The 21425-nt window shown below is 61.0% G+C and overlaps 2 protein-coding genes across 4 annotated transcripts; both read left to right on the top strand.

Annotated features, from left to right (window-relative positions):
* The first annotated feature begins 260 nt into the window (after positions 1-260).
* On the top strand, positions 261-12468 carry OLFM2 (olfactomedin 2). Of its 3 annotated transcripts, none has more exons than XM_084501677.1 (6): positions 261-384; positions 7724-7873; positions 8684-8839; positions 9979-10201; positions 10492-10598; positions 11522-12468. In XM_084501677.1, the coding sequence occupies exons 1-6, from the start codon at positions 328-330 to the stop codon at positions 12197-12199; spliced, it is 1371 nt and encodes a 456-aa protein (XP_084357803.1). In that variant the 5' UTR covers positions 261-327; the 3' UTR covers positions 12200-12468. The 3 variants fall into 3 exon arrangements, with proteins under 3 accessions (XP_084357803.1, XP_084357801.1, XP_084357802.1); XM_084501675.1 differs by lacking the exon at positions 261-384 and adding an exon at positions 4187-4362; XM_084501676.1 differs by lacking the exon at positions 261-384 and adding an exon at positions 4187-4362 and having other exon boundaries at positions 9982-10201.
* A 6968-nt stretch (positions 12469-19436) lies between these two features.
* On the top strand, positions 19437-20982 carry LOC311425659 (microtubule-associated protein 1 light chain 3 gamma-like). Its single transcript, XM_084501602.1, has 4 exons — positions 19437-19523; positions 19633-19688; positions 19933-20039; positions 20458-20982. The coding sequence occupies exons 1-4, from the start codon at positions 19472-19474 to the stop codon at positions 20675-20677; spliced, it is 435 nt and encodes a 144-aa protein (XP_084357728.1). The 5' UTR covers positions 19437-19471; the 3' UTR covers positions 20678-20982.
* The last annotated feature ends 443 nt before the right edge of the window (positions 20983-21425 follow it).

Consider the following 21425-nt stretch of genomic DNA (forward strand, 5'->3'; position numbering starts at 1 on the left):
CATCCCGGGGGGGGGGCAAGAGGACACCCCCCCACCCACACACACACGGCAGCCCCCCCTCCCGGTCCCGGTGCCGTTCCACCCAGCTCAAAACGTTTCGGTTCCGCCCAGCACGGCCCCGGCCCGGTGCCTCCAGCCTCCCCTACCGGGCGCGCCGCGCCCTGCACCGGGCCGGTGCCGCGGCTGCAGCCGGTGGCGGCGGCGGCGGCGGCGGGGCCCGGCCGCGGGGATGCGGCTGCGGCGCTGAAACGGGCGCGGCTCCGCTCCCCGCTCCGCTCCCGGTTCCCCGGCGGAGGCTCCGGTAACGGCGGAGTCCGCGCCTCCACCATGCGCCTCTTCCCCGGCCTCCTCCTGCTGCTCTCCGCCGGGTCCCCCGCGATGCAGGTAAGGGCGGGGAGGGGAAGGGGGGGGGGAACCGGGAGCTGTCCGACCCCCCCCCATCATCAGGATGCCCGGTTGGGCACCGGGGAATCCCCCAGCGCCTGCCCCCGGGGTGTCCCCGAAAGGGGTGGGGGGCGCGCCACCGGGCACCCCAAGGTGCGGGGGCGCACGGGGTGGGTGCCGAGCGTCGCCCCAATGTCCCCCCACCCGCCCTGCCTCGGGGGTCTGGGGACGTGGGGACACGGGGACGGCTCCGCGTCCCCTCCCTGGGGGTGAGCCCCGGGTTTGGGACCCCCGTGGGGTGGCGGCGGGGACGAGGCGGGGGCCACGTGGGGACGCGCCTTCACACGTGGCCGCCGAGCACGAGGGACACGGCGGCGGCCTGGATCCGGGTGCAAGGGGGGGGTCCCCAGGTTGTCCCCAGCTTGGGGACACCGAGGGGGTGTGAACGTTCCCTGGGGATGGAGCTGGGGGTGGTGGCAGGGGGGTGACACCCATGGGTGCTCCCCAGTGGGGTTTGGGGACGGGCGTGGGTGGCTCAGGTCCCCTGGGTGGCCCCGGGGTGGCACAGGACCACGTGCCATCACCCCGCCGATGTCCCCATGTGCCGCTCGGCCTTGTGCCAATGGCAGTGCCACCATCCCCGTGGGGACAAAGACACGAGGGGGGGGGGTCTTTAAATTGTCCCCGTGTCCCCCATGTCCCCGCCGTGCCACCCGCACCACCCTCCGACCCACCCTGGCCCAGCTCAGCATGGCTGCTGCGGGAAGGGACCGGGGTTTTCCTGGAAAAATGGGGGTCGGGGGTGTCCCTACCTGTCACCCCCCCCAAAAAAAAGAACCCCCAGGCCCACGGGTGGGCGGCCGGAGCCTCGTGCCGGGCCTGCAATTAGGCTCTTCATTATGAGCTGCTCGATATTCGGCGGCGGTTGTGCAGCCTGTTGAATATGCATGAGCCCGGCTTGCGTGGGTGGGGGGCCGCAGCCGCATCCCAAAAAGGGGGGGGGGTGCTTTTGTGGGATGCCGGGGCGATGCCCGGTGGAAACGGGGCTGGTTCCAGGTGGGATTTGGCGTCTCCGTCCCCATTTGTGGCCCCTGCGTGGGGATGGGGCTGGGGGCGCCCCAAAGCAACCTCGGGGTCCATCCGGGGGGGGCAACGGGGCAGGGATGGGATATGGGGACCCAAGGGTGGGAGGGGGCTGCGGAGGGTTCCCAGCCATGTCCCAAAATGTGCCCCTCCCAAAAAAAAATGCCCCCTCGCCACCCCTTTTGGGGTTGGGTTTGGGGTGTTCTCGGTAACGAGCGGGGCTTAACGAGCTTTTTGTTCCCGCTCCACGCTGGATGGGGACGCTGCAGCGGGGTAATAAAGTGGGGAGGAATTTGGGGGGGCCACTATGGGGTCTCCCCATCCCCTGGCTGTGTGATGCCCCCGGGGGGAAGCTGCCACCCCAGAGGTGAAGCCCCCCCCCCCCCCAATTCTGGGCATCTGCCAGCACCAGGGCCTTGTCCCCATACCCAGGGGACACGGGGACATGGGGACACGGGGACATGGGGACAGCCGGCCCTATAGGCACTGCCCCAATCCCTCCATGTTTGCAGCACAAAACCCCAACCCCCCCCGCCCCGTTGGTAGCAGGTGGGGCTTTTTTTTTTGGTTATCCCACCCATGGGTGCCAGCGCGGGGGAGCCTGTGCTGTGCGTGGCCGTCCCCACGCGGGGGCACTGCGTGACCGTGGCGAGGGCCGGAGCCGGAGGCCCTAAAACGGGCTCAGAGCCTCGGTGGGGCCCCTGCACCGAGAGGGTCGGGGCTCTGCACCAGTGTGCTGAGTGTGTCGGGGCTCTGCATCGATGCACTGAGTGTGTCAGGGCTCTGCATCACTGCACTGAGTGTGTCAGGGCTCTGCATTGCTGCATTCAATGTGTCGGGCACTGCATCGCTGTGCTGAGTGTGTCAGGGCTCTGCACCACTGTGCTGAGTGTGTCAGGGCTCTGCATTGCTGCACTGAGCAGGGTCAGGTCTCTGCATTGCTGCACTCGGTGTGTCGGGCTCTGCATCGCTGTGCTGAGCGGGTCGGGGCTCTGCATCACTGCACTGAGTGGGTCAGGTCTCTGCACCAATGCACGGAGCAGGTTGGGGCTCTGCATCGCTGCACTGAGTGAGTCAGGTCTCAACACCAATGCACGGAGCAGGTTGGGGCTCTGCACTGCTGCACCGAGCAGATCTGGGCTCTGCATCACTGCACTGAGCAGGTCAGGTCTCTGCAGTGATGCACAGAGCAGGTTGGGGCTCTGCATTGCTGCACTGAGCTGTTCAGGTCTCTGCACCATTGCGTGGAGCAGGTCAGGGCTCTGCATTGCTGCACTGAGCGGGTCAGGTCTCTGCATTGCTGCATTGAGCTGTTCAGGTCTCTGCACTGCTTCACCGAGCAGGTCGGGTCTCTGCAGCATTGCACGGAGCAGGTTGGGGCTCTGCATCGCTGCACTGAGCTGTTCAGGTCTCTGCATTGCTGCATCAAGTGGTTCAGGTCTCTGCATCGCTGCACTGAGCTGTTCAGGTCTCTGCATCGCTGCATCAAGTGGTTCAGGTCTCTGCATCACTGCACTGAGCTGTTCAGGTCTCTGCATTGCTGCATCAAGTGGTTCAGGTCTCTGCATCACTGCACTGAGCTGTTCAGGTCTCTGCATCGCTGCACCGAGCGGGCTGGGGCTCTGCACCCTGCGCTAGGTGAGGGGACAGCACAAGGAGGAGGTGAGGATTTGGGGGGGCGTCTGAGAGGGTCTGGAGCTGGGGGGTGGCTGCAGCCTCAAAGCAGGTTGGGGTGCAGAGGTCACTGCTATCACAGCTGGGGGGGGTGGGGCAAGGGGGCCGGGGGTCCTGCTCCCCAAGTTGGGGGGCTCTGGGGGTCTTGCTCCTCAAATCAGGACCTGGGGGTCCTGTTCCCCAAAGCAGGGTCTTTGGGGGTGCTGCTCCCCCCAACCCGGGGGTCCCTGGAGGTCCTGCTCACCCCAAACTGTTGGCTGTAGGGGATCCTGCCCCCCCCCAAAAAAAAAAAAAAAAAAAAAAGAGGGGTTTCTGGGCTTCTTGCCCAAAAACAAGGGGCTCTGGATGTTCTGCTGCCCCCAAGCGAGGGGCTCTGGGGGTCCTGCCCCCCAAAAAGGGGGGTCTCTGAGGATCCTGCTCCCCCCAAACCATTGGCTCGTGGGGGTCCTGCCCCCCAAAATGAGGGTCTCTGGGGATGCTGCTTCCCCAAACCATTGTCTGGGGGGGGGGGAAGGGGTCCTGCCCCTCTCCCAGGTGAGGGTCCCTGGGGGTCCTGCTCCCCCCCAACCATTATCTCCGTGTGTCCAGCCCCCAAAACCATTATCTCTAGGGAGGGGGGGGGTCCTTCTCCCATCCCAAATGAGGCTCCTTTTTCGGGGGGTGGGGGGGGGAGTTTTCCTTCCCCTAACCCCCCCCCCCACCCCCTTCCCATCCTTTCCCATCCCTTAACCCCTTTCCCATCCCATCCCATCCCACCCTCCGGGGGCGGGATAACCCCTACCCCAAAAATTAAAAAATTAAAAAATAAATAAAAAAAATAATTAAATAAATAAAAAATCTTTCAAAAAAACCCCAAAAAAAAGCCCGGGACCACCCCGTGCCGACGTCACGGCGGCGCTATAAGGGCGCCGAGCGCCGCTCTTGGGCTCCGCAAGCGGCGGGGGCCGGTGCGGGGCTGAGCCCCCCGGTACCCGGTACCGGGCGGCGGCGCCCCCGAATTTGGGGAGGGAGGGGGAAAAAGAGGGGAAAGGGGGGGGTGGGGGGGGGCATGCGGCGGCTTGGGGGGGGGGCGGCGGCGGCGAGATGACGGTGCCGCTGCTGAAGATCGGGGCCGTGCTGAGCACCATGGCCATGGTCACCAACTGGATGTCCCAAACCCTGCCCTCCCTGGTGGGGCTCAACGGCACCGCCGTGTCGCGGGCGGGGACCTCGGAGAAGATCGTGAGTGGGGTTTTGGGGGTGTTTTTTTTTTTTGGGGGGGGTAAAAAGGGGGTACGGATGGGGTTTGGGGATGGGGACGGGGGTGAGGAGCTGCCCTTGGTGATGGGCAGGGTGTGGGATGCAGAGGTCCAACATTTTCTTCCCCCCCCCCCCCCACGGTAATATTTCCCCCCCCCCGGTAATAAATGGGAGGAGGGAGAGGTGGGACCCCCCCCCCACACACACACACACGCACCCGCAGCGTGTTTATAGGGATCCCAAAGCATCGGGAGCCCCCCCCCCATCTTCTTCATTGGGACCCCAAAGCATTGGGACCCCCCCGTTCCCTTCATGGGAACCCCAAAGCATCGGGAGCCCCCCCCATCTTCTTCATGGGGACACCAAAATATAGGGACCCCCCTCCCCCGGTTAGGGAGCACCAGGACCCCCCCCATCCCCTTCATGGGGACCCCAAAACATCGGGACCCCCCCCATCTCCTTCATTGGGATCCCAAAACATCGGGACCCCCCCTAAATAGAAAGCATCGGGACCCCCCCCATCTCCTTCATGGGGACCCCAAAACATCGGGACCCCCCCTAAAGAGAGAGCACCAGGACCCCCCCCATCCCCTTCATGGGGACCCCAAAACATCGGGACCCCCCTAAAGAGAGAGCACCAGGACCCCCCCATACCCATCACGAGGACCCCAAAATATCGGGGACCCCCCCGGTTCAGGAGCACTGGGACCCCCCCCCCTCCATTCCTGGGACCCCAAGGAACAGGGATCCCCTCCCCACCTCCAAATGTACAGGGACCCCACTGCCCCCCCCCCGGTCAGGTGCAGTGGGACCCCCCCCATTAATGGGGACCCCAAAGCACCGGAACCCCCCCACCCCATTCAGGGAGTGCTGGGAACCCCCCCATATTCATAGGACCCCAATGCACCGGGTCCCCCCCCCTAATTTCCCCCCCCCGGGTAGGGAGCACTGGGGATTCCCCGAATTTGGGGACCCCCCCGCGGGCATGTGAACCCCCCCAGGTATGGGGACATCCCTTAGATAAGAGGAGCCCCCTCTGATCACAGGGACCCCCCCCAATCATGGGGAGTCCCCCCCCCCATTATAGGGACCCCCTCTGGGTATGGCCCCCCCCCAGGTATGCGGAGACCCCCCCCAGGTATGAGGAACCCCCCCCTTTGGGCACAGAGCCCCCAGCCCTCCCCCCTCTTGGGCAGTGCACTCCAGGACCCCCCCTCCCCAAAAAGAAGCCCGGAGCCCACTCAGGGAAAGAATCCCCAATTTTTAATATATTTTTTTTTTTGGGGGGGGGTCCTGGCCCCCCTACGGGGTGTCCTGTCCCCCCCCAGACACAAAGCAGCCCCCCCACAGGACCTCCCTGCTCCCTGCAGCTGGGGGGGGGGAGCTCCAGGGGGGGTTTCTGGCCAGGGGAAGTGGGTGACCCCCCCTTCATTTTCAAGTCCCCAAGCTGGGACCCCCCCACGTGTGTTGTGTCCCCCCCCAAAAAAAATTATGGCATTAAAACCTGCGTGAGGAGCATGAGAATAAGTTGGGAGCAAAGCGGGGGGGGGGGGACAGAAAACATTTTTTTGGGGGGGGGGGGCTGCAACCACAGCACCAGGGCTGGTGATGCTGCAGGGGGGGACCCTGGTGACGTGGGGGGGTGTGGACACGACCCTCCTGTCCCCCCCCCCCCCCCCCATGACCCTTCTTGCCATAACCCCCCCCCCCCCAAAAAAGCATCCTGCCCCTCCCTGTGCTGCACCCCACTGCGGGGGAAATCCCGCTGGGTGCTGCGGGTGCTTCGGGCACCCCCTTTCCCCCCCCCTTGTACCCCCCCCATCCAAAAGGGTCTCTCCCCATAGCCCCCACCCCACAGCCGCTATGGGGCGGGGGCTCCCTTGGGTGCCCCCCCCGGCCGAGCGTCTGCAGCGGCCGAGGATGAGCGCGGCGGCCTTCGTCACCGCAGCCCCCCCCCCCTCCATCCCCCCAGCGTGTCGCAGGGCAATTAGCGGCGCTGGGGGGTACGCGGCGTTAATTAGTTAATCATTAGGCACTCTTTTTGGGGGGGGGGGGACCGGGAACGCCGCTCACGGGGTCAGGCTGGGAGTCGCAAAGTGCCGGGAGGTTTTTCTAGAAAACATTGTTTTTTTGGGGTGATTTTTTCTTTTTTTATTATTATTTTTTTCTTTTTTTTTTTTTTTTGGGGGGGGGGGGGCGCGAAGGGATTAAATCATAAAAGCGGAGGTTGGAGGTCGAGGCTTTCGGCCAGGCCGGGGTAGGAGGCGGCGAGGCCGCTCGTCCTCCCTAGGGGGTTGAGAGGGGACCGCTGATGCTCGGGGACCCCCCCCCACGGTGTCCCCAAAAAGATGGAGAGGGGCTGGCGGCCCCCCCAGCCCCCCCCCCCCGGCCGAGGGTGTCAGCAGCGAGCAGGCAGCTTGCCCGAGGAGCTCTAATTAATAACCCCGTGACAGATTGCACAGGCCTTCGGCCAGGCCGCGTTTAACCCCCTACTCCCACCGCCGCCGCCACGATCCTCTCCCCCCCCCGCTGCCTCCCACGGGGCACGAAGCATCCTCACGGACCCCCCCCCGGCAGCTTTTTGGCTTTTGGGGGTGCTCCCGGCGCCGCACGAAGCCCGGGGTGGCGGTGGGAGCATCGCTGCCAATTTGGGGCTCGGCGGCTGAATTATGCCCCGAGCCCTCCGTGAAGAATTTAGGAGCGAGGGGGGGTCCCAGGGAACGTGGGTTGTGGATGTTCCCTGTGGCATCAGGTTTTATGAAGTGCGTCACGGCACACCCCGGGGCGTTTTTTGGGGGGAGATGGATGCTTTTTGGGGACGCTCCCTGCTCGGGGATGCTCCGCGGGGCCGCTGCTCGCCCATGGGTGCCAGCCAAGCGCTCCCTTCGCCTCCTTCTGCCGCCGTTCGGGATCGGGGCGACTTCACAGCGCCGCCGGCTGCTCTCTCCCCGGGATTTGGCCACGGCCGTGCCCAATAAATCCCTTCCCGGGGGAGCCCCCGAGCTCAAAGCGCTGCGTGAGAAGCCAGGCAGCGTCCCTCGGCTTGTTGCAGGCGACGGGGTCATTTATCTCCGCCCGGCTCGGCGAGGAGGAAGCCGCTTTGGAGAGAGAGAGCTGAGCTCGCAGTCGATTTTCATAATTAATAATTCTGATTTACGCATGAAACGCGAAATGGCCCGGCACGACGAAACGCCGCTTTGTGGCGTGAATAAATCAGGGGAATCTCCCCCTTCGGCTTCCTGCCTTAAAATTGGGAGGGGGAGGGAAGAAAAGGGAATAAACGCCCTGGCTGGAAGGCCAAGAGCAGGAGGGCGAGCTGCTGACCCCCCCCTCTGTCCCGCAGACCCTATTCCAGAGCCCCGACGAGGGCTGGCAGGTTTACACCTCGGCACAAGCCCCCGATGGCAAATGCCTCTGCACCGCCGTCATCCCCGTGCAGGGCTCCTGCTCCCGCGACCTGCGCAGCCACCAGCTCCGCCAGCTGACCGAGAAGGTAAAAAAATTCCCCGTCGTTACATGGGGTTTCTTTTTGGGGTGGGGATTTGCTGCCCTGGAACAGCACCTGGGTGCGGGGTGGGCTGCGGTGGGCGCATCCCTTCCCCTGGAGCAAGGATGCTGGCGGTGATGCTCGCCCTTGGCATCCTTGGTGCTCCTCCAGGCAGCCAGGCGCAGTCGTAGGGTGGCTGGGAGGGACTTCCAAGGAGGAATCATCCAAAAAAAAAAAAAAGGAAAAAAAAAAAAAAAAAGCAGCAGAAGCCATCAATCAGCTCCTCTCTCCCCAAACCGACCCCGTGCGGTGGGACTGGGGCCGCGCGCGCCACCAGCCCGATTAAAGTTTGATCACAGCTCGCTGCGAAACGCCTCCCGAGCGGCTCCCATCAGAGGCGGCCCCGTAAATGCCAGCGCTAATAAATAAATAAGCGTTTGAGGAACACGGCCACGGCCGCGGCGTTTGAAAGCGTGGAAATGGAATAATTTTGCCGGCTGCGGCGGATCAAATTAAAGAATGAAAGCTCGTAGGGCGGGCTGGGAAACGTGGGCTCGGGTGGTTTTTTTTTTTAAAAAAAACACACAAATATCAGCTGAAGCGGGATGAGTAAAAGGTATTGCTTTATGCATTCGAGCTGCAGAGGGAAAATTGGTTTTGCAAACGTTTGCGCGAGCAGTGGAGCGGGAGCAGGGATGGGGACGCCAGGACGACGTCCGTGGGAAGATTCGGGTGCATACGGGCACCGAGCTGAATTACCCTAATTAGCAAGGCGGATTGGGTCCCTGGTAATTAACTCCCCGTCCCACCACGCAGGTGCAGAACATCTCCCAGTCCATGGAGGTGTTGGACCTGCGGACCTACCGGGACCTGCAGTACGTGCGCAACACCGAGGCGCTGATGAAGGGCTTGGACTCCAGGCTGCGCGTGGCCGCTGAGAGCCAGAAGAGCCTCAACGCCAAGAGCTTCCAGGTGAGCCCGACACCCTTGGGTGCTGCTGGGGGTGGCTGCAGGGGCTGAGTGCACGGCGCTGCAGGGTGGGTGTGTGGCCTGGGGGGGTCGTCGATGGTGGTGGGCTCAGATTGTGAGCGCAGAGGCCAGCACGAGCATCCTCGTGGGGGTCCGGGTGTGTCAGCATCCCCGTGGGGGTCCCAAAAGTGAGCATCCCTTTGGCGATCCCAAACCGAGCATCCCTGCAGGGATCCCAGAACCGAGCATCCCCGTGGTGGTCCCGAAACTGAGCATCCTCCTGGTGGTCCCATAGCCGAGCATCCCTGCGGTGATCCCAAACCGAGCATCCCCGTGGTGATGCCGCGATGCCACGTGGCCAGGACGGCCGTGACGGCCAACTCCCAGCCCAGCCAGCCGCAACGAGTCACCTTTAATTAAACGGCCACCTTTAATTAAATGCAACGCTGCTCTTCCCCAGCCAAGGCCCGATTCCCACCTGGCGAGGGGCAGCTGCGAGCGCCGGGTGCCAACAGCTGCAGCCCACACGCCGATGCCGCCGGCCCCGCGCCCCTCCAAATCCCATTTTGGGATTATTTGGGTTTATTTTGGGAACCTCTTGGCTTCATCCTGACAGCTAAGGCGTGTTTCTGCCTCGGGAGCGGCTGCTTCTTGGCACTGAATGTGGCCGGAGGAGGCTCAGGGCCCTGCCAGTTGCAGGGGCGAGGCATTGATTAAACACCGGGGCTGCAGCAAAGCTCGCCGGTTTAATTGCTGCAGGAGGTGTTGGCCCCCAGACCGGGATGTGATCCTGCCCTAAAATGACAGGCAAGGAGGGAGAAAAGGCACAGGGAAACCAAGTCATTGCCTGGCCGAGGTCAAAGCGCCCTCAACCTTCTCCTTGGGCTAAAATAAGCAGATTTTTTTACATCTCTGACCTGGTGGAGGGGGGAAATTCTGCTCCCATTCCTGCATCCCTCGCTGCGTGCAGCATCTGTGCATGCTCCCACCCTGTGCGTGCAGTGACAATTAATTTCCACCCACCCAAGCGAATTTTTGGGGTGAACCGGGGGCTGTCCCGACAGCCAGACATCACGGGGCAAGCACAGCCTTAATTTAAGGAGTGTTTCTCTTTTTTTTTTTGTTGTTTTTGTCCCCCTAAGCAGGAGCTCAAGGACAAGATGACGGAGCTGCTGCCGCTGCTGCCCGTGCTGGACCAGTACAAGGCGGACACGCGGCTGATCGTGCACCTGAAGGAGGAGGTGAGGAACCTCTCCGGGAGCCTGCTGGCCATCCAGGAGGAGATGGGCGCCTACGACTACGAGGAGCTGCAGCAGCGGGTGCTGATGCTGGAGGCACGGCTGCACGCCTGCATGCAGAAACTGGGTACGGCGGCATCCCAGAGCTCACCAGTCCCATGGGATGCTCCTGCTTGGAGGGGGTTTCCTAGGGGGAATTTTGGGTGGGGGGATTCTCCCAGCCCCGGTGACAGCAGTGTCCCCTTCCTGGTTCATCCCATACCCAGCTCCCCCTTTTGGCAGCTTCCCATCCCTCTGCCCCATCCCTGTATCCCTGCCGAGCTCCGGTTCCTGCTGCGGGATGCCCTGGGAAGCTGGGGAAGCCGCAGCCCCCACGTGTCCCCCCCTCATAACCCCGCTCCCTGTCCCCCTCCCCAGGCTGCGGGAAGCTGACGGGCGTCAGCAACCCCATCACCATCCGCGCGTCGGGCTCCCGCTTCGGGTCGTGGATGACCGACACGATGACGCCCAGCGCCGACAGCCGGGTGAGTGCCGGGGACACCCCCGGGGACACCCCCGGGGACAGACCCACCTGGGCTTCCCGTGGCTCCAGCATGGGTCTTTTGTGGGTGTCTTACCCCAAAAACCCTCCAAGCCCCAGCAGAGGGGGGTTTCGAAGTGGTCAGCCTCCAGCTCGGCAGGGTTGGAGTTGAAGTTTTGCAGAACTCCTGCACGCAATTTGGGGTGCACGCTGCCTGTGCGCCCGTGGTGCAAGCTGCCTGGTGTGCAACACCCCTCGGTGCATGCTCTCTGGGGTGCACGCTGCCCGGGCACTCAGGATACACGCTTTTTGGGTTGTGCATGCTTTTTGGGGTGCACACCTGTGGTGCACGCTCTCTGGGGTGCACACAAGCTCTCCAAGCTGCATGCTACCTGGGGTACACCTGCATGCCCCCACTCTCTGGGACGCATTCCCCCTGGTGCATGCTCTCAGGGGTGCACGCCCCCTGTTGCATGCTCTTCAGGGCACAAGCCCTCTGCAACGTTGCTTGCAGGACACGTGCTGCCTCCACGGATCGCCACCAAGTGCTAGTGCAGGGAACGGGGCCGTGCAAGGTGCAGAGGGGCCGTGCAAGGTGCAGAGGGGCCGTGCAAGGTGCAGGGGGTCCGTGCAAGGTGCAGGGGGTCCGTGCAAGGTGCAGGGGGTCTGTGCAAGGTGCAGAGGGGCCATGCAAGGTGCAGGGGGTCCGTGCAAGGTTCAGGGGGTCCGTGCAAGGTACAGAGGGGTCGTGCAAGGTTCAGGAGATCCGTGCAAGGTGCAGAGGGGCCATGCAAGGTGCAGGGGGTCTGTGCAAGGTGCAGAGGGGCCCTGCAAGGTGCAGGGGGTGCCATGCACATCCTACAGCCCACCCCATCATCTCGAGGCCAGGCGTTTGGGCCGCTCACCCCTCACCCTCTCCCGCTTCAGGTCTGGTACATGGACGGCTACTACAAGGGCCGGCGCGTGCTGGAGTTTCGGACGCTGAACGACTTCGTCACGGGGCAGAACTTCGTGCAGCACCTCCTGCCGCACCCCTGGGCCGGCACGGGCCACGTGGTCTTCAACGGGTCCCTCTACTACAACAAATACCAGAGCAACGTGGCCGTCAAGTACCATTTCCGCTCGCGCAGCGTGCTGGTGCAGCGCAGCCTGGCCGGCGCCGGCTACAACAACACCTTCCCCTACTCCTGGGGGGGCTTCTCCGACATCGACTTCATGGTGGACGAGAGCGGGCTCTGGGCCGTCTACACCACCAACCAGAACGCCGGCAACATCGTGGTGAGCCGCGTGGACCCGCAGACGCTGGAGGTGCTGCGCAGCTGGGACACGGGGTACCCCAAGCGCAGCGCCGGCGAGTCCTTCATCATCTGCGGCACGCTCTACGTCACCAACTCCCACCTGGCCGGCGCCAAGATTTACTTTGCCTACTACACAAACACTTCCAGCTACGAGTACACGGATATTCCCTTCCACAACCAGTACTCCCACATATCCATGCTGGACTACAACCCGCGGGAGAGGGTGCTCTACACCTGGAACAACGGCCACCAGGTCATCTACAACGTCACGCTCTTCCACGTCATAAAGACGTCGGGCGAGCTGTGACCCCGCGCCGGACTCCTCCGCTCACCCCGTTCCTGCTCTTTATTTTTCTACGCCTCTCTCGGGGACGGAGCCTTCCTCCTCCTCCTCTTCTTCGATGATTTTTTTTTTTTTTTTTTTTACATTTCTTTGGTTTCTCCCCGCGGTTCATGGCGCATGGATCTCGTCTGCCTTCATTTGAGCTCGCCTTGGTTGGTTCTGTTTTTTTTTTTCTTTTTCCCCTGATTTTCTTTATTTTGACGGCAAATAAAAGCAGTCTCTTTGACATTTGACGAGGCTCGTGCTTTTATTATTATTATTATTATTTTTTCCCCCGCTCTTTTTATGATCTGGCGCTCAGCAGCTCGGTTGTCTCTCCTGCGCCCCCTCTGCAGCCGGCTGCGCTCCTCCAGATGTGCCGGAGCCGTTGTTTACGGGCATGTTTAATGCATGCGGGTGCGGCGCCGGGGAAATGACAGCAGAGCCGAGCAAGGCAAGAGGAAGGGAAAATGCAGCACAGCTGCGGCGAGCGGCTGGAGCAGGCGCTGCAAGGGCAGCGAGCCCCAAAACGGGCACCCAGAGGGGTCGGGGCGACAGGAACCTGGCCCCTGGGTGGGGGGGAAGGATGGAGGGGATGGGATGGAGAGGTTCAGGGGATGGAGAGGTTCAGGGGATGGAGGGGATGGGGAAGATGAGGGGATGGAGAGGGATGGAGGGGGTTCAGGGGATGGAGAGGTTCAGGGGGTGAAGGGACAGAGGGGATGGAGGGGTTCAGGGGTTGGAGGGGCTCAGGGGATGGAGGAGGTGGAGCAGATGAAGAGATGAGAGGATGGAGAAGATGAAGGAGTGGAGGGGATGGAGAAGATGAAGGGCTGGAGGAGTTGGGGATGGAGGGGATGGAAATGATGGTGAGGATGGTGGAGATGGAGAGGAGGAAGGGGAGGAAGAAGATGGAGGAGACAGAGTGGGTGGAAGGAAGGAAAGGATGGAGAGGACGGAGGAGGTGGGACAGAGGGGGTGGTGGTGACAGCGAGGCCAAAGAGGTGAGGGACAGGAGGACCTGTGGGTGGAGGTGGCAGAGGGGCCAGGGTTGTCACCAGGCCTTGGCAGGAATCCCCCCAACCTGGCAAACCTCCAGGGGTGGATTTGGGCACAGCCCAGCCCGCTCCAACCTCGATGATCAGTTTGTTGTGTGGGGGCTGCAGCTTGGGCAGGGGGGAACCAGCTTGGGCGGGGGGAACCAGCAGCCCTGGGAGCTTCACATAACGAAATTGGGGCGACCAAGGGGTTCGGAGGTGGGCAGACCCCCCCCTTGTGCACCCCTTCTGCAGCGCATCATTGGCACCGGGGTGCTCCGGGTCTGGGGGCTGCCCCCCAGCAGCGCCTCTGCCCCAGCCCCAGTGATGGGGATGCGAGTGGGGGCTCAGCCAAGTCCCCCTCCAGCCCCATTTGGCGCCGTGGCTCGAGGCTCGCTCATGCAGGGACTTTAATTTGCTGCCGGGGCCGGCGGCCAAGAGCGAGGCACGACCCTGGCACGGGCAGGGCGGGCATCGAGCAGAGCCAGGGGAGGAAGAGGAGGAGGAGGAGGAGGAGGAGGACGGGGCTCGGCCCCGTGTGTGATGCACAAGCGCCCGGCTGCTGGCTCCAGGCAGCGGATGGCAAATCCCCTGCAAGGGTGATTTAGCAATTAATGCCTGAGCAAGGCTCCCCGCCTCGGTGAGGCCGTATCCAAGCGACCCGCGGGCCGCAGACATCAATGCGGGGCCGGGCTGCAGCACGGCTGCTGCGAGGAGCCCTCGTTTGTCAGCAGCAGCTTCCAGCAGCGCCGGGGGCTTTTCTCCAGGCTGCTGAGAGCGGGGCTCAGCAAGGAGTGCAAGCCCCATCCCATCCCAATTGCCTTCCCCTTCCCCTCCTCATCCCATTCCCATCCTTATCTTGACCCCATTCCTCTCACCGTCCCCATCCCATATCCATTCCATCCCCTCCTCCCTATCCCCATCCCCATCCCCTGCCCATCCCATCTCAATTCAATCCTCATCCCTACCTCTGTCCCATCCCATCGACACCCCATCCCATCCTATTCCGTCTGTAATCCCCATCCACTCCCATATCCACATCTCGTCCCTGTCTCCATCCCCATCTCTTTCCCTATCCCCACCCCATAGACATTCCCATCCCCATTGCATCATCATCCCTGTCCCTATCCTCACCCCCATCCCATTCCTATGCCCATCCCATCCCATCCTACCCCATCTCATCCTCATCCCATCCCAATCCCATCCCCATCCCATCCCCATCCCATCCCCATCCTCATCCCAATAACATCCCATCCCCATCCCATCCCCATCCCCATCCCCATCCCATCCCCATCCTCATCCTCATCACAATCCCATCCCATCCTCATCCCATCCCCATCTCATCCCATCCCATCCCATCCCAATCCCATCCCCATCCTCATCCCATCCCCATCCCATCCAATCCCATCCCATCCCAATCCCATCCCCATTCTCATCCTGTCCCAATCCCATCCCATCCCCATCCTCATCCCAATCCCATCCCATCCCATCCCATCCCACAGCCCCAGCCCCTTCTCCCCAAATTCCCTTCCCCTTCTCCATGACCACCCCCAACCTCCAAACCCAGCACAGATTCTCCTCCTCCGAGGCCACAAAACGCCCCCGAGCCCGACGGCTCGCTAACGAAGATTAATGGGGTGAGCGAAAGCTCTGGGGGACAGCGAGGGCAGCGTGCCCTTATCCCCGCCACCAGCACCTGGGGGCACGCATCCTGAATCGCTCAGCATCGCGTGTGCCCCCCCCCAGCACTCGGGGCCGAGCCGGTGGCCCCGTGGGAGCGGAGGCGACGCGGCGAGTGCTGCAGTGCAGCTGCCGGTGACGGCGCCTTGGCTCGGGGAGAAAAACGCTGCCTTGCCTCCGCGCCGTCGGAACGGCTGCGAATGGGGAAGAAGGGGGGGAGGGGGGGAAAAAAAAAAAAAAAAAAAATAAATAAATAAATAAACCGAACGCAGGGTGTTTAATAACCTGACACGTGGAGAAAGCCTGCTGGAAAGCAGCCTGACGCCCTGCCCGAAATCACTCATCCTGCAGGCTGGGTTTTTCCAGCCGATTGTGATTCCTGCGAAGGCGCAGCCCGGCCGGGAGGCGCATTGGTTATTCCGCTCCCATCCCAGCTGGGGACTCAGCACCACGCTGGGCATTTTCCCCCGATATTTCCCCCAATAATAGGATGGTTTCTTCACTCCCCCCCTCCAATGCATACAAAAAGTGCCCCAAAACCACCAAAACCTCCCCGGAATGGCTACGAGGGATGCGAAGGTGGCGTCCCAAGGCTCGCCAGGCACCAGCCCTCCCGTTACTAACGAGCTTCGTCATTAAGCGTCAGCAGATCCACACCCCCGCGCCCGCCCGAGCCGGGGATTCGGCGCTAATCATGTTTACTGCAGAGACTTATTGTTGTGTTCGCAGCCGCCGCTCCCGTCACGGCCCGCCGGGGACTTTCCCCCGAAACGAAAGGCAGCGGGAGCTCGATAATTGAGGCTTATTTATGGAAGGGAAGCGGGGAGCAGAGGGAGCTAAAACCGGCCACCGAAAAAAAAACGAGCGCCGGGCTCCGCTCCACCAGCCTCCGGCGCGTTGAGATTTACACCTCAGCCTCCCCACGGGACCTCCCCGCTCCCCGCTCCGGGCTTTTAGCATCCATTGGGAGCGGGAGATGCGGCCCCGGGTGGATTTATGGCCGCTGGAGATAGCGGCGAGGTCGGGGGCTGCTGCTGGAGGAAGCCATCCATCAGCAGCCTCCATCCTCCCCGGGTGAGGCCGGGCCTCCCACCAGCACCACCCCGCTGGTGGGCAACTGGTCGGGGCTGGGCGCCGTGGCTCAAACAGGCAGCGAGTCCAAGAGTAGTGTGCACGGACATTTTGTCCATAATGCACGGAGCTGCAGCCTAAATTGTGTCGTTAGATGGGGATGGGGTTGGGGGAGGAATTGGGATGGGTTGGGGTTGGGGTTGGGATTGGGGTTGGGATGGGGTTGGGGTTGGGATGGAGTTGGGGTTGAGGTTGGGATTGGGGTTGGGATGGGATAGGGATGGAGTTGGGGTTGGGATGAGATGGGGATGGGATGGGGATAGGATTGGGATTGGGATGGGGATGGAGTTGGGGTTGGGATGGGGTTGGGATGGGGTTGGGGTTGGGACAGGATGGGATAGGGATGGAGTTGGGGTTGGGATGGGGATGGGGTTGGGATGGGGATAGGATTGGGATTGGGATGGGATGGGGATGGAGTTGGGGTTGGGATGGGGATGGAGTTGGGATGAGGATGGGATTGGGATGGATTGGGGATGAAGTTGAGGTTGGGATTGGGATGGGATCAGGATGGCGTTGGGATTGGGATTGGGATGGGGATGGAGTTGAGGCTGGGATTGGGATGGGATGGGGATGGAGTTGGGATTGGGGTGCGAATGGGGATGGAGATGGGGTTAGGATGGGGTTTGGGGTGGGGTTGAGATGGGGATAGGGTTGTGTTGGGGATGGGATGGGAATGGGATGGGAATAGGGACAGGGATGGGGTCGGGATGGGAATAGGGCTGGGAATGGAGATGTGGATAGGATGGAGATAGGGATGAGGATTGGGATTGGGAAAGGGGTGGGGATGCCATGGAGCAGCCAGCATCTACCTCTTACCCCTACACCCCATCAACACACCCCAGAGCCCCCCAAAACCTCCCACCCCCCAACCCTTGGGCAGCCTGCCCCTTTAATATTTAATGTGAGATTAAAGCCAAACCTAGGGGGATTTTTTTTTTTTTTTTTTTAATTCCAGTGTATCACGAAATGAGCTATGAATAAAACTTAACTTGGGCAGAAGAGGATTTATTTATGAGTTTCAGCTGAAATTTGCTCCGCCAGGGCCCCGAGCGGAGCAGGCAGGAATACAGATGAGCTCCTGCTTCCAGCAATGCCAGCCAGCAGCTGGGGAAGCTGCAGGTATAAATTTTACCTCCGCCTTCCTCCCTCCCTCCTTCCCCATATCCCGGCCCCGACGCCTGCTTTTTGTCTTTTATTTGGATTATTCCGGCGCTGTTTGCTCTCCGAGGAAATTACAGTCGGGAAGCTCGGGGGCTCCTCGTGGATGCTCCTCGTGCCCCCACAGGGCAAAAGCCACCTCCACAATGGGGTTTTTTCCCCCATTTCCCCCAAATCGAGCCCCCCGTCCTCACAGAATGAGCACCCCAAGGCTGAGCATGCCCCCCCCCAATCAGGAAAACCAATTTACTTCCACCTTTAATTAATTAGCTCGAGCTAATGAAAGCATCGCATTTCCACAAAGACCCCGGATCCCAGGGTCCAGCCCGGCATCGCAGCAATATTTGGAAATTAAACCGATAAATAATAGATGCTCCCCGTTAATGAACTGATTTTTAAATGGAGATCCTTTATTTATTTATTTATTTTAAATTTGCGACTTTTCTGCTCTCAGGAAAGTCATTAGCACCTGCCTGGGAGCAGAATTAAGTCGGAGAGCAGTAATCGATTCCTTTTATTAGCAAATTGCGAGGCGCTTTAATATTTATTGGCTTATTGTTTGGGAATCATCTGGGAGGAAAATGCCCCTCTCCCCCTCTGAATCCCACGCAAAGTTTCGAGAATTAAATTTATTAGGGGTATAAATTTATAATGGCTTAACTCGCTACACAGATGGAATATATATCGCTAATGTAATTTTCCAAACCAGTGATGAGCGTGTCTGAGGGATTTTTTACGGCAAAGTAATACAGTCTAATATATTGCAGAACAGCAAAATATATTAGATATGTATATGAAACACATCCAAAAAAAAAAAAAAAAAAAAAAAGGGATGATGGATTGTGCTGTGCTGCACCCAAAGTGCCGGGGATGCTGCTTGGCTGAGATGCTCGGCGCCCACGGAGACTGCGTGGGGACAGCAGCAGCCAAAGCACGGGGTGGGGGAGATGCTGATCCCCCCCCCCAGGATCCCGAGTGGTCCCTAAAGTGTCCCGGGACCCCCAAACCTCAGCCCTTGGCTTTCTGCCTCTCTCCTGCTGCTCCTCCGAAGCCGGTGCCTTCCTCCCGCAGCCCGAAATGGCCTCGTTATGCCAAGGAGCTCATTTAAGCGAGGCCAATTTCAGTCCCTGGCATGTCTAAATGAGCTGGGCTGCTTCCCTCTCCTCCTCGCTTCCCAAGGTTAGCGTGCATGAGTGGCTCTGGAAAAAAAAAAAAAAAAAAAAGGAGGAAAGAGAGAAAAAAAAAAAAAGACAAACAGGGTCTAATTGGCGTAATGGGGGCTAATTGGTTTCCAAAAGCCGCCTCTCCCCTGACCCAAGGAATTGGCATTGCCTGAACAACACCAGCAGCCTGCTCTCCCGTGGGGACCGCGCTTCAGCGTCTCCTCCTGGGGGCACCAGCAGCACCCAAAGGTGCGAGGCTGGGTGCTAGGGGGAGGCTGCTGATCCCAGCACTGAGCTCTCGCCTGCTTGCAGCCTCCCAACCACCCGGCCTTCCTCCTCCCTCCCTCCCTCCTTCTCCCTTCCCTTCCCTCCCTCCTTCCATCCCTCTTTCCTTCCATCCTGCATCCGTCCTTCCTTCTTTCTCCCTTTCCTTCCTTCCTTTCCTCCTTCCCTTCTTCTATTCCTCCCTCCCTCCCTCCTTCCTTCCATCCTTCCTTTTCTCTTTCCATCTGTCCTTCCTTCCATTCATCCCTCTCTCCTTCTCCCCTTCCTTCCTTCCTTTCCTCCTTTGCTCCTTCCATCTCTTTCCATCCCTCCTTCCTTCTCTCCTTTCCTTCCTCCATCCCTCCCTCTTCCATTTCTTTCCTTCCTGCCTTCCCTTCCTCCTCCCATCCTTCCCTCCCTCCTTCTTCTATCCATCCTTTCTTCTATCCATCCTTCCCTCCATCCATCTCTCCCTCTTTCCCTCTATCCATCTCTCCTTCCTTCCTTCCCTTCCTCCTTTACTCCTTCCATCTCTTTCCATCCCTCCTTCCTTCCCTCCTTTCCTTCCTCCATCCATTCCTCTCTCCTTCTCCCTTTTCTTTCTTTCTTTCTTTCTTCCTTTCTTTCTTCCTTCCTTTCTTCCTTCCTTTTCTTTCTCCCTTCCTTCTATTGCTCCCTGCCTGCCCAGCAGAGCCCAGACCCCCCTAATCACCCCCCCGGCCCCTCCTACCCCCCCGCAGCTGGGGCGGCCCCAGCCCTATATCAGCAGCAGCTGCCCCCCTCCAGCAGCCCCTGCCTGCCCCCACTGCCCCTCCAGCCCCAAAATGCAGCAGGCCGAGAGCAGTGCTCGTCCCTTCAAGCAGAGGAAGAGCCTGGGTGGGTCCCTGGGGGGGGGTGGAGGATGAGGATGAGGAGGATGAAGGATGGGGATGGGGATGGGGGTGGGTGGTGCTGTGCTCACTGCTCCCCCCTTTTTCTCCCGCAGCCACCAGGATGCACGAGGTGACGGAGATCCGCATCAAGTACCCCAACAAGATCCCGGTGAGGGCTGCGCCCCACTCCCTTCCCACCCCCCAAAATGAGCCTGGGGGCTCTTCCCCAAACCTCAGCATCCCAAATGAGTCCCCAGTGTCCCCCTCCAGGACCTTGAGCACCCCCAGGGGTGGCACCTTCTCCCCCCAGGAGCAGCTTCAAAGACCAACTCTGCTTCCCTGCGCCCCCCCTGCAAGTCCCTGAGCCCCCCAGCCCCTGTCTCGTCCCCCCCAGCCTCTTCTCCCTGCTGCAGGTGGTGGTGGAGCGCTACCAGAAGGAGAAGAACCTCCCCCCCTTGAGCAGGACCAAATTCCTGGTGTCCCAGGACCTGCCCCTGGCCCAGTTCGCCGTCACCCTGCGGTAAGCGACGAGGGACACGGAGGGGTCTGGGGGCTTATTTGGGTGTGGGGGGGGGCATCGACACCCCCATCTGGATGCAGCTGATCCTGCAAAACCCAACTTGGAAGCTGCTGCTTCAGGCATTTGCCCCAGCGGGCAGGCCTTGATTAGCCTCAGCCTGATGCAATTAGCCTCTTGCAATTAGCTGAGAGCGTTTGCTCGCCGACGTCTCCAACCTGCCCCAGCCCTGCAAGCGAGCAGCATCTGGCCACGAGCTTGGGACCCCCCCCCCTCCGTGCTGTGCCCCATCTGCTCGGGCTCTAGGAGGCTGGGGGAGGATGCGGGTGAGCTCTGCACCTCTCCTCCGGGTGGTTTTTTGGGGTCCTGCCCCCGCCAATCCCCCGCAAAACTCACCCCGTGCCTCCCCTCCCCTTGCCAGGTCGCGTCTCTGCCTGGCCTCCTCGCAGACCCTCTACCTGCTGGTGAACAACAGGGGGCTGCCCAACATGACCGTCACGATGCAGGAGCTGTATCGCGACAACAAGGACGAGGACGGCTTCCTCTACCTCACCTACGCCTCCCAGGAGATGTTTGGGGGGCTCCTTCCCCCGCAGCCCCCATCCAGCCCCGACCTCACCCCCTCCCCGGCCGTGCTTTGATGGCCGTGGCTCTGTCCCGGTCCCAACCCCTTAATCTTTGGGATTTAGGCCCAAATCGCTCCCCTGGTGCAGCAGGGGCTGGTGCTGGCTCGCTCGGGGCCACGCAGAGGTTTTTCTTTTTTGGGGGGGGTTTTGTGCAAGGCTTTGCAGCCCAAGAGCCATGTGGAAACCTTGGGCTTCTCTAAGCCACTTTGCTCTCCTTAATAGGATCGGGGCTGAGGAGCTGGATGGGTTGTGGGGGTTTTGTGCTAAGCTGCTGCTGGAATAAAAGAGAAAGAGAGCGGGCTGGTTCCCCCGGTCATCAACCTGGCTTCATCCCTGTCTTTATTGGGGAGAAAACACAGAAAGGGGCAAGGATTTTGCTCCCCGCATCGGATATGGGGCAAAAGCAGCCCCTGGAGCAGCTCCCCATGTCCCTTCCCTGCTCAGAGCCTGGGGTTGAGCCCCCCATCATCCCCCCCAAGAGGGCACGGGGCAAAAAACTGCAGCAGAGCTTCAAACTGGGCTCAAATCTTGGCGTCGTGCTGTGAGTCAGGCACCGCCGGTGCTGCAAAGCGCTGCTTAAATATTTAAGGCTTCCCTGGCGAGAAAGTGCCTCGTCACCCTGGGTGAGTATTTCATGCACGTTTTACGGTGGAAAACGTTAATAAATAAGCTCTAAAATTAGCCGCCGCCAGCAGCAGGAGCTGGGTCCCTGATGTGGTGGGGGGTGACTCAGGTTTTACCCCCCCCTCCTCCTGCACAAGGA

This window comes from Aythya ferina (genome assembly GCF_964211825.1).
Source record: "Aythya ferina genome assembly, chromosome: 33".
Taxonomy (NCBI): domain Eukaryota; kingdom Metazoa; phylum Chordata; class Aves; order Anseriformes; family Anatidae; genus Aythya; species Aythya ferina.